Below are 12,392 nucleotides of genomic sequence, written 5' to 3'. Positions count from 1 at the left end.
TGGAATTAAAATTGAAATTATAGAACATATGTAGAAATATAAATATGTTGTGTGTGTGTGTGTGTGTGTGTGTGCACGCATAATTTAAATGCTAAGAGATTTGGTCCAGAGTAAAATATTTCACAAATAGTGACCAGTGCTAAGAGTTCATCATGCAATTGAATTAAAATAAGGTTCAGTTTAAAATCAGGGAAAGACACAGAAGAAAGAACCAGTGTCGAGGAATTCATTTTGTAGGATTTATCATTACTAACTCGTGAATAAATACCGTATTAGATGTGGGTTAATATTTAACTCATATAACCAAATTACCCTTTATTATGGGCAATAGTTAATGACTGTTAGTTTCTCTGTCAGCAAATGGTACATTTTCTCTATGAGTTAATAAAACGATAGGAATCAAAAAAGTGATAAATATTTGAGTACTTGTTATGTACTAGGCACTCTGTTGATGCACAGTGTAATATTCACTTAATACACACAACAGTCCTGGGAGATAGATATTCACCCCCATTTTACAGATGAGGAAACTGTGGCATAAAGAGGATAAGAAACTCCCAGAGTTACCAAGCGGTCTGATACCAGAACATCAGACTAAACCCATAACTACATCTACTGCTCCTTTTCTAAAAATAAGCTAAATGCTTACTTATAATAATGCTTATACATAAGTTAAATGCAGCTTATTGTCAGCTTTGTATGTACCTGTTTGTAGCCCCTTAGCTATGGTTGGCTTTTTCTTTTTCGGTTTCCTGCTATGTTCCTTAGGCTGTGACTTCTCAGTATATTTCCTTAAATAAGCTTGCTTTTGTGGAAGGGAGGAAGAGAAGATAGGAGACATTAATAACTTTTTACTTTATATTTTTGTTATTTCTATTTATATACTGCATACATTATATATTTATATCACCTAACAATATGCATTAAAATAAAACACCGTATCTGCTTATGGGAAATGAAGCCAAAATATTCCGTTTTCATATTGTCAATGATCATCAAGAAACACAAAAATATTTCTGCAATATAAAAATAAAAAGACCCTGAACTTGACTATATTTTAACCAATATTGTGACTATATTATAACGAATATTAAAATAGTTTCTAGTATTTAAAGACAATCAAAAAACCTCTGGGGCAAAATCAAGACAAATGATAGATTGAGGAAACAGTTTTTCAACTCAGTGAAGGTTAATCTCTAATATTTTAAAAAAATACATCTGAAAAAGGATAGGTCAACAACTTAATATATAGGTGAGCAATGAAGAGACATAAATAGCCCACAGAAAATAAAGTATAACTGGCTCTTAAAAACATACGAGGACACCATCAAGAAAATGACTTATAACCAGCATATATGAATGAGGTGTGACAATTAAGTTTGTGAGCGTGTTGCAGTGATGTTGCTAACCAATTTTGATATCAGAGGGATTATTCAATATGAATTTGTACAAAATGGATAAATAGTTAATCAAGTTTACTATTTGGAAGTGCTGAGAAGGCTGAGTGAAAAAGTTAGATGACCTGAACTTTCGCCAACAATTCATGGCTCTTGCATCACGACAATGCACCAGCTCACACGGCACTGTCTGTGAGGGAGTTTTTAGCCAGTAAACAAATAACTGTATTGGAACACCCTCCCTACTCACCTGATCTGGCCCACAGTGACTTCTTTCTTTACCTGAAGATAAAGGAAATATTGAAAGGAAGACATTTTGATGACATTCAGGACATCAAGAGTAATAACGACAACAACTCTGATGGCCATTCCAGGAAAAGAGTTCCAAAATTGCTTTGAAGGGTGGACTAGGTGTTGGCGTCGGTACATAGCTTCCCAAGGGCAGTCCTTCGAAGTTGACCATAGTGATATTCAGCAATGAAGTATGTAGCACTTTTTCTAGGATGAACTCGTGAACTTAATTGTCTGACCTCGTATAAGGAACTCTTACAACCCCATAATAAAAAGATAAAGAATCTAACTCGAAGTACTTGTGATAGGTACTTCACCAAAGAAGATATACCAATGGCTAATACATGAAAAGATGCTCAACACTTTCATCATTAGGGAAATGTATATTGAAACCATAACGAGACACCACTACACACCTACTAGAATGGTTAAAGTTAAAAAGGCTGATGATAACAAGACTTAGCGAGGATGTGGAGCATTGGAACACACATACTGCCAGTGGGAATGTTAAATGGTACACCACTTTGCAAGTAGTTTAGCAGCTTCTTATAAAGTTCAACCATACATTTACCACACAACCCAGCAATTCCACCCCTAGGTATTTACCCAAGAGAATTGAAAACATACGTTTGTGCAGAAACATGAACACAAATGTTTATAACTACCTTATTTATAACAGCCAAAATACTGGAAATAACACTGATGGCTTCAACTGATGAATGGATAAACAAATTATGACACATCCATACAATGGAATATTACTTGAAATAACAACAAACTGCTAATACATACAACAACATGGTTATTCTCAAAGATTTATGCTAAGGGCAGAAGCCTACAAAAGGCTACACGTATGATCCCATTTACATAAGTTTCTAGAAAAGTCAAAACTGTAGAGACAGAAAACAGATCAGAAGTTGCTTGGGGGTGAGAGGAATGGATGATTGTGGAGAGACACAAGGGAACTTTTTGGGGTGATGGAAATATTGTATATCTTGATTATGGTGGTGGCTACATAAATGCATACATTTGTTAAAGTTTATCAAACTGCATACATTAAAAGAGTAAATTTTATGTATATATAAGAACACAATATTTCTAAATTTTCAAAAAAGTTTCTCAATTAAGTATTGTAAGGAGATAGGTAATGATTTCTAAAAATCATGTACAAAAAGAATTTTTTTTTTTCCCTCCAAATAGGCAACATTTCATACTCCTTTTGGTCACCTAGGCCTAAGTCCAGAAGGCTGCTCCTCTTACACTTTTCCGAAGATAATGGGCCCAGCCAAGGTAACCTTTGGAAACCTTAAAAATAAATTTTAATAAGTCATCTCTATTCGAAAAGTAATCCCATACGTTCTCTTCTTTCCCTCAATGATACAGACAAAAGAGAAGCAAACTGTCTGCTCCCCAACTCTTAAATGTTTTAAATATAAAAGGACCAGGCTACAGAAAATGTCTGGTATGGGGGAAAGTCAGAAACTCTCTGCAGCCCCACAACTGGGGGCTGCTCCTTGAGCTGGCTGCCAGTGCTGGTCTCATCCGCCACAGCCTGGGGGTGTTAATCAGGTGAAGGACCATGGCTGTGCCAGCATCCCTTGGTTGCTGAGCTAATTCTTCCACTGAATTTCTTCATGGATAAGTATCATCCACTAAATGATGACGTCTTGACTTTCAGAATCATGTAAAGTACCAACAGGTATGAGGCCGTCTGGGTTTTACCACTCCCAGTCAGCCTTTCATCAGCTGGTTTTCCCAGTGTATCGAGGCCCCAGGAGTGGTTAAGTTGCTGCTCAGATCTGTCACTGTGTTTATGGAAACACCATTGCCCACACTCTGTGCATGAGTCCACAGGATCCTAACCAGTCCAGAGAGCCAACGGAAAGGGAAAGGTTTGGTGAACACTTGAGATCTGAAAGAGGAGTGGGATTGAGCCTATTTTCATTGCCTTTAGGTTTTGGTTGTACATATGTATATATTTTTTGTTATTAAAATTGACATTTATTTGAAATGATATATTATTTTTATTATTTACTTTCCATTACATAAATGTTCGTATTTAAACAAAGCAACGGTAAGACTAGTTAACTGTTCAATTAGTAGTAATTAGTAGTAGAACTTATTAAAAATTATGTGAGAGAAAAATATATTTTAATAATTTTTCATACATTAAGATATTTCTATTATTTCGATTTCTTTCTCTGAACTGCCTACAACCTTTAGGTCATTCTTCTTCTCTTTTATGTAGTGGTAAATTAAATTCAGTCAAAATTAAATGAATGTTGACTTGCAGCTCTAATAGCAGCAGCAAGTAAGCTTAGACTTACATAAAATTAGTTGCAGATCTTAAAAAAAGTCTACCCACTTCATATCTATATCCTGTTTTGGTAGACCAGATGTTTGTCAATCAGCCCCGTTGTGTCTACAAATACGTCATGGAGGCTCTCCATGTCTGAAATGTCCATCATTTTTAAGCCCTGGGAAAATTATTGAGTGTTATCCTAAGCTATAACTCTCTTTCTCATGGAAAATGTGGGTTTTTTCAATTTACCACTTTTTCTTTTTTATTTTATTTTATTTTATATATATTTGTTATTAGTTTCAGTTTCACAAGACAAAGTAATACTTAGACATTTATCATTTATATCCCTCACACTGTGGACTCCCCTCCCCCTATTCATTATCTCTCTGACATCGCATCCAGCCATCACATTTACACTGTCTCCACTCCCAATGCTGTACTCCGCCTCTTGTAAGTATATACATACATATGTATACATACATATATAAAATTATAGTTGGCATTCATTATTGTTCGGCTTTAGGTGTACATTGCAGTGATCAGGCATCTACATCTTCACTGAGGTGATCTCCCAAATGGGAGACGTGTCCATTCAATACCCTACAAAATCTTTACATTATTGATTACGTTCCCCAAATTAATTTTCAAAACCCCGTGGCCGTCTTGTGGTTACCGACTATTTTCTAATCCCCTCACCTTCCCCCTTATCCCCACCGCCCCGCCCATCTAACAACCCTCAGTTTTTCCTCTTTGTCTCCAAAACTGTTTCTGATTAGTTCATTCACTTATTCTTTTCTTTAGATTCCGCATATAAGTGAGATAATATGGTATTTGTCTTTCTGTCTAACTTATTTCACTTAGCATAATGTTCTCTAGGTCCATCCGTGTTGTTGCAAATGGTAAGACTTCTTTTTTCTTTTTGGCTGCGTAATACTCCACTGTATAAATGTACCACAGTTTCTTAATCCAGTCATCGACCGATGGGCATTTCGGTTGTTTCCAAGTCTTGGCTATTGTGTATAGTGCTGCAATAAACATACCAGTGCATAAAGATTTTTGAATTGGAGTTTTGGGGTTTTCCGGATAGATACCTAGGAATGGAATTACTGGATCATAAGGTAGTTCTATTTTCAGGTTTTTGAGATACCTCCATACTGTTTTCCATAGTGGCTGCACCAATCTGCAATCCCACCAACAGTGCTCAAGGGTTCCTTTTTCTCCACATCCGCACCAGCACTTCTTCTTTGTTGGTTTATTGATGATAGCCATTGACTGGGGTGAGGTGGTATCTCATTGTGGTTTTTATTCGCATTTCTCTGATGATTAGTGAGGTTGAGCATTTCTTCATATGTTTGCCATCTGTATGTCCTTTTTAGAAAAATGTCTCTTCAAGTCCTCTGCCCATTTTTTAAATGGGTTGTTTGTTTTTTTGGAGTCGAGTGAGTTTTTTATAGATTTGTGATATTAACCCCTTATCAGATATATCATTGGCAAATATCTTTTCCCATTCAGTAGGATCCCTTTTTCTTTTATTGATGGTTTCTTTTGTTGTGAAAAAACTTCTTAGTTTTATGTAATCCCACATGTTTATTTTTTCTCTTACTTCCCTCGCGTGAGGGGATATATCAGTAAAAATCTTACTCCGGGTAAAGTCTGTGAAGTTTCTTCCTATATTTTCATCTAGGTATTTTATGGTTTCAGATCTTACATTTAAGTCTTTAAGCCATTTTGAATTTATTTTTGTATATGGTGTAAGGAGGTGGTCCAGCTTCATTTTTTTGCATGTGTCTGTCCAGGTTTCCCAGCACCATTTATTGAATAGACTGTCTTTACCCCATCATACATTCTTGCTTCCATTGTCGTAGATTAAATGGCCATATAGGCATGGATTTATTTCTGGACTCTGTATTCTGTTCCATTGATCTAGGTGTCTGTTTTTATGCCAGTACCATGCTGTTTTGACTACTGTAGGCTTTAGTATAATTTGAAGTCAGGTATATTCTTATTTCTCAAGATTGCTAAGGCTATCTGGGGTCTTTTATGGTCCCATATAAATTTTAGGATTATGTGTTCTATTTCTGTCGAAAACGTCGTTGATAGTTTGATAGGAATTGCGTTGAATATGTATATTGCCTTAGTCAGTATGGACATTTTAACTATATTAATTCTTCCTATCCATGAACATGGTAATGTGTTTCCATCTATTTATATCTTCTTTCATTTCTTTCTTCAGTGTCTTATAATTTTCTTAGTACAGATCTTTGCTTCTTTGGTTAAATTTATTCCTAGGTATTTTATAGTCTTTGGAGCAATTGTAAATGGGATTGCTTTTTTAATTTCTCCTTTTGATGTTTTATTATTGGTATATACAAATGCAACTGATTTCTGAATATTAATTTTGTATCCTGCTACTTTACTAAATTCATCTATCAGCTCCAATAGTTTCTTGGTCTTTAGGGTTCTGTATATATAGTATATCATCTGCATATAATGATAATTTTACTTCCTCCTTACCAATTTGGATGCTTTTTATTTCTTTTTCTTGTCTGATTGCTGTGGCTAGAACTTCCAGCACTATGTTGAATAGAAGTGGAGATAGTGGGCAACCTTGCCTTGTTCCTGACTTAGGGGAATGGTTTTAGCTTTTCCCCATGGAGTATGATGTTAGCTGTGGGTTTGTCATATATGGCCTTTATTATGTTGAGATATGATCCCTCATTCCCACTTTCTTAAGGGTTTTTATCATAAACGGCTGCTGGATTTTATCAAAGGCTTTTTCTGCATCTAGTGATATGACCATGTGATTTTTATTTTTAATTTTGTTGATGTGGTGTATCACATTAATTGGTTTGCGGATGTTGAACCACCCCTGCATACCAGGAATGAATCCCACTTGATCATGGTGTATGATCTTTTTAATGTATTGCTGAATTCTGTTTGCTAGTATTTTGTTGAGGATTTTTGCATCTATGTTCATTAGAGATATCGGCCTGTAGTTTTCTTTTTTTGTGGTGTCTTTGTCTGATTTTGGGATCAGGTTGGTAGTGGCTTCATAAAAAGTGGTTGGGAGTCTTTCCTCCTTCTGGATTTTTCAGAAGATCTTGAAGAAAATAGGTGATAATTCTTTTTTGAACGTTTTGTAGAATTCACCTGTAAAGCCATCTGGTCCAAGGGCTTTTGTTTGTTGGCAGATTGTTGATTACGATTCAATTTCCCTGATGGTAATCAGTCTATTCAGGTTTTCTGATTCTTCTTGAGTTAGCCTTGGAAGGTTGTACACCTCTATAAAATTGTCCATTTCTTCCAGATTGTCAAATTTGTTGGCATATAGTTGCTCATAGTAATTTCTTAAAATTTTTTGTATTTCTGCGGTGTCTGTTGTCACTTCTCTTTCATTTCTGATGTTATTAATTTGGGTCCTCTTTTTTTTTTTTTTTTTTTTTTTTGATGAGTCTTGCTAAAGGTTTGTCAATTTAGTTTATCTTCTCTAAGAAACAACTCTTGGATTCATTGATCTTTTGTATTGTTTTTCTGGTTTCTATTTCATTTATTTCTGCTGTGATCTTTATTATCTCCTTCCTTGTGCTCCCTTTGGGCTTATTTTGCTGTTCTTTTTCCAGATCCCTTAAGTGTAAAGATAAAGTGTTGATTAGTGATGTTTCTTATTTCTTTAGTTAGGCCTGCAGTGCTATGAAGTTCCCTCTTAGGACTGCTTTCGCAACATCCCATAGATTTTGGGTTGTCGTGTTTTCATTTTCGTTTGTCTCGAGATATCTTTTGGTTTCTTTCTTGATCTCCTGCTTGACCCGTTCATTATTTAGTAATAAGTTATTCAGCCTCCATGAATTGGTGTGTCTTCCAGATTTTTTCCTGTAGTTCATTTCTAATTTCATAGCACTATGATCAGAGAAGACAATTGGTATGATTTCAATTTTTTTTAATTTATCAAGACTTGTTTTGTGGCCTAACATGTGGTCTATCTTGGAAAATGTTCCATGTGCGCTTGAGAAAAATGTGTATTTTGCAGCATTGGGGTGAAATGCTCTGAAAATATCAATTAAATCCAAGTGGTCCAATGTATCATTTAAGACTGTTGTTTCCATATTGATTTTCTGTCTGGAAGACCTGTCCCTTGTTGTCAGAGGTGTGTTGAAGTCCCCTACTATGATAGTGTTACTGTTAATATCTGTCTTTATGTCAGTCAGTACCTGTTTTATATATTTAGGTGCTCCTATGTTGGGTGCATAGATGTTTACTAGGGTTATGTCCTCTTGTTGGATCGATCCCTGTATTATTATATAATGTCCATCTTTTAATATGTTCTTCATTTTAAAGTCTATTTTGTCAGATATAAGTATTGCAACTCCAGCTTTTTTCTCATTTCCATTTGCATGAAATATCTTACTCCAGCCCTTCACTTTCAGCCTGTGTGTGTCTTTTGATCTGAAATGAGTCTCTTGTATACAGCATATACAAGGGTCTTGCTTTCTTATCCACGCAGCCACCCTATGTCTTTTGATTGGAGCATTTAATCCATTTACATTTAATGATTATTGATAGGTACATAGTTATTATCATTTTTAAATTTGTAGTTAGATTATTTTCATCTTCTATTTACAGAAGTCCTTTTAGTATTTCTTGCAATGCTGGCTTGGTGGTCATAAATTCCTTTAGCTTATTTTTTTCTGGGAAGCTCTTTATCTCTCCATTAACTTTAAATGATAGCCTTGCTGGATAAAGCAATCTAGGTTGTAGGCCTTTGTTTTCCATCACTTTGAGTATCTCGTGCCATTCCCACCTGGCCTTCAATGTTTCTGTAGAAAAGTCATTTGATAGTCTTGTAGGAGTTCCCTTGTATGTAATCCTCTGTCTTTCTCTTGCTGCTTTTAGGATTCTCTCTTTGTCTTAAAGCTTTGCCATTTTAACTATAGTGTGTCTTGGTGTGGACCTGTTTGGGTTTATCCTGGTTGGAACTCTCTGCACTTTCTGGGCTTGTATGTTGGTTTCCTTCATCAGGTTGGGGAAGTTTTCGGACATTATTACTTCAAATATGTTCTCAATCCCTTGCTTCCTCTCTTCACCTTCTGGTATTCCTATGATGCGCATGTTGTTGCGCTTGATGTTATCCCAGAGGTCTTAAACCATCTTCATTGTTTTTTATTCTTTTTTCTTTCTGTTGTTCTGTTTGGGTGATCTCTGCTAATTTTTCTTCTAAGTAGCTGATTCGATCCTCTGCTTCATCTAACCTGCTGGTAATTCCTTCAAGAGAGTTCTTATTTCAGTAATTGTGTTCTTTAGTTCTAACTGGTTGTTTGTGATGATTTCTACATCTTTCTTTATGTCGTCTCTAAGCTCCTTAAACATTCTTGTCACCAGTGTTCTGAACTCTGTCTCTGATAGGTTGGTTACCTCTGTTTCATTTGGTTCCAGTTGTGGAGGTTTCTTCTGTTCTTTTATTTGGGACATGTTCCTTTGTTTCCCCATTCTGGCTGACTCTCTATGTTTGCTTTGATGTATTAGGTAGATCCCCTAGAGTTCTTAGTTCTTGCTGGGTTATCTTATGTAGTTTGTGTCCTTTATATTTGACTTGCACTACTTTGTTCTTCTCCTCTGCGTGTGCTCCAAAGGTGACTCTTGTGTTGTGTATATTGTCCTGTTAAAGAAGATCTTTAATTGCTTTTTGTTTGTGAGTAGGTGGGGTTAACTCCCAGGCTAACCAGTTGTGAGACTTGGCTCTGCCCACCGCAGGGTGTTCTGCTGCGTAAGGATTGACCACTTAAATGTGGTTTGGCCTCTATGGGCTCTTGTGCCTGTAGAGAATTCCCTCTGGGTGTGTGACTTGTAGGTCAAACCCGGTAGTACTCTGGTTTGGCCTGGAGTTGGCCTCTGGATATGTTGAATATTGTGCCTCTTAAGCTGGGCCCTGGTAGGGCAATTTCAGAACAAAGCAAATCTCCAAGCACAACAACAACAACAATAACAACAACAAAGAGAAAAATCAAATACATTCACATGAAAAAAATACCTGATAACCCCCACTCAACACAGGCAAAGATATCAAAGGTATAAAGACAAAACAAAACAAAAAGCAGTGCCAGTCTTGGCTTAAGCCCACCAAGTAATCTCCAAGTTGTCCTCTGCTGTACCAGAGAGTCCCTGCCTATTGTGCAGGCAGAACCGGTCACCTGGTGCCCAGGGTGACTTTGGGACTGTAGATTTAAATGTGTGGGGCTGGGGGGTCTAGATGATAGTTTTTACAAATCAGTGCAGTTTCTGCCTTTGCCTGCACATATGCACACTAAAAGTAGCAACACCAGCCCTGTGTCCAGTACTCCTGAGTCTTAGGGCACTGCTTCCGTGTGGGGAGGTGGGGAGCGGGTGGGAGATTTCTAAGTTGCTGAAAGCCGGTAATTGTGTCTGCCGCTTTCTCCTCATCTCTGGGAGAGCCTCTGCAGTTGCAGTTGCCCTGCCCTAGGCAGACCAGACAGGGTAGGGGCTGGGGATGGAGGGGTCTTCTCTCTCTCAGCCCAGCTGTGTCACACTCTACCCACAGGCCAGAAAAGGTCGTGGCTGAGGGGTGGAGGAGTCTCTTCTCTCCTAGCCCAGCCAAAATCACACTCTTCCCAGCCTCTTCCCTGGGTCAGAGCTGCCTGTCAGTCTTACCAGAGCCTGAGCACTACTGCCCCTCTGTAATCTGACTACATATATATTTTTAAAAATCGCTTTATTCTGTCACTGAATTGTTATATACATTTTAACTTTTAAAGGTTGGGCAGAACCAACACAAGGCTTGGAGAATTTGGCTATGGAATAGCCTTTACTTTTCTGGAAGAGAAATTGTAAATGTAGAGAAAGATACCTACTTAGTGACCTCAGTTCTTTTAGAAACTAAATATTAGTCTTCTTCACTTTTTTTCAGTCGAATAGAAGTAATTTGAGTACTTGTGCAGGTAAAAGAAAACCGTCAGAGCTGGACTACTGGGTAGACTTTCCAGGGAAGGGAATTTTGAAAGTTAGGATTCTCTGGCATTTCTATGACCATGATCTTTATTCTTTTTTTGGGGGGGGAGTAATGGGGAACAGTGTGTTTCTCTGGGGCCCTTCAGCTCCAAGTCATTGTCCTTCAGTCTAGTTGTAGAGGGCGCAGCTCATCTCCAAGTCCAGTCACCATTTTCAATCTTAGTTGCGCAGGGCGCAGCCCACCATCCCATACGTGAATTGAACCAGCAACCTTGTTAAAAGCTCACACTAACCAACTGAGCCATCCGGCTGCCCCTCTGGCAACCCAGCGGCAGCTCATTGTCTTCAATCTAGTTGTGGAGGGCGCAGCTCACTAGCCCGTGTGGGAATTGAACCAGCAGCCCTGTGGTTCAGAGCTTGTGCTCTACCAACTAAGCCATCCAGGCACCCTTTTCTTTTTTGTAATTATTTATAGTGTATAAAATGGAAAATCATAGCTTCCATGGGCTATAAAATCAGCATGTACTTCAGGTCATTTCAGCCCTAGGCTCCTTGCTCTTGCCTCTCCAACATAGACACACAGAGAAGCAGCAACCTCTGCAGACCTTCTAGAGCACCTAAAATGGTCTCAGCACACAGTTTACAAACCATTGCCTATTGAGGTCATCAATTTCTTCCTTTGAGAATTCCTAGCAACCTCAAAAGGCCACAAGTAAATTTTCCTCTGTCTACTAAAAGCAGTTAATTCTGAACTTAACTGAGCCTTGTTTTCTTTAAGGTAATTTCTTAATCTTGCTTTTCATTTCAGGCAGCTGAGATGCTTATTTTTGGAAAGAAGTTAACAGCAAGAGAAGCGTGCGCTCAAGGACTAGTTACTGATGTTTTTCCTGATAGTACTTTTCAGAAAGAAGTTTGGACCAGACTGAAAGCATACTCAAAGCTCCCCCCAAATGTTAGTATTCTTGTTTTTTTCTTTGTGGGTACCGTGGAAATAATTTATTTACCTTAAGAGAATAAGCAATCAAAAAAACAAGACATATCTTGGTTGGCCTTAAGTGCATCCAAATTTGAGATTTAAAATAACTATAATAACATTAGTAATATGGATTTTTAAAAACATATCAAATAGTCATCCCATGTCTAGGATATGAAGACAGAGGGACAGTTCTTTCTGGGGATAACTTTGAGGAGGATGGTAGGCAGTATTTGCCAAGCACTTTTATTCTGAGTCTAGGTGAGAAATCAGATAGGATAGGTTGACTTACGAGATTCTTACCATGTAGCACTTCCATTTTTTATATGTGATAGCTAGTGACTGATTGCTCTCATATTTTTGCTGCTCAAAATGTGGTCTTTGAACCAGAAGCTTTAGTGTTTATCTGGGGCTTTTTAAAAATGCGTAATTGCAAGCCCTGTCCCATACCTACTGAGATGATTTGGAT

At 37.4% G+C, this 12,392-nt stretch overlaps 1 protein-coding gene across 11 annotated transcripts in view; it reads left to right on the top strand.

The window, feature by feature from the left end:
* ECI2 (enoyl-CoA delta isomerase 2) overlaps positions 1 to 12,392 on the top strand; it is a 37,697-nt gene that overhangs the window by 24,371 nt on the left and 934 nt on the right. For all 11 annotated transcript variants that reach the window (XM_081057075.1, XM_081057076.1, XM_081057073.1 and 8 more), the window contains 2 exons: positions 2,889 to 2,978; positions 11,759 to 11,902. In XM_081057075.1, the coding sequence (XP_080913201.1) occupies positions 2,889 to 2,978; positions 11,759 to 11,902 (234 nt within the window). The remainder of the gene's footprint in view (positions 1 to 2,888; positions 2,979 to 11,758; positions 11,903 to 12,392) is intronic.

The sequence above is a fragment of the Rhinolophus hipposideros genome (genome assembly GCF_964194185.1).
Source record: "Rhinolophus hipposideros genome assembly, chromosome: 8".
Lineage (NCBI taxonomy): Eukaryota > Metazoa > Chordata > Mammalia > Chiroptera > Rhinolophidae > Rhinolophus > Rhinolophus hipposideros.
Note: the sequence above shows the minus strand (reverse complement) of the source record. Positions and strands in the feature narration are given on the sequence as shown.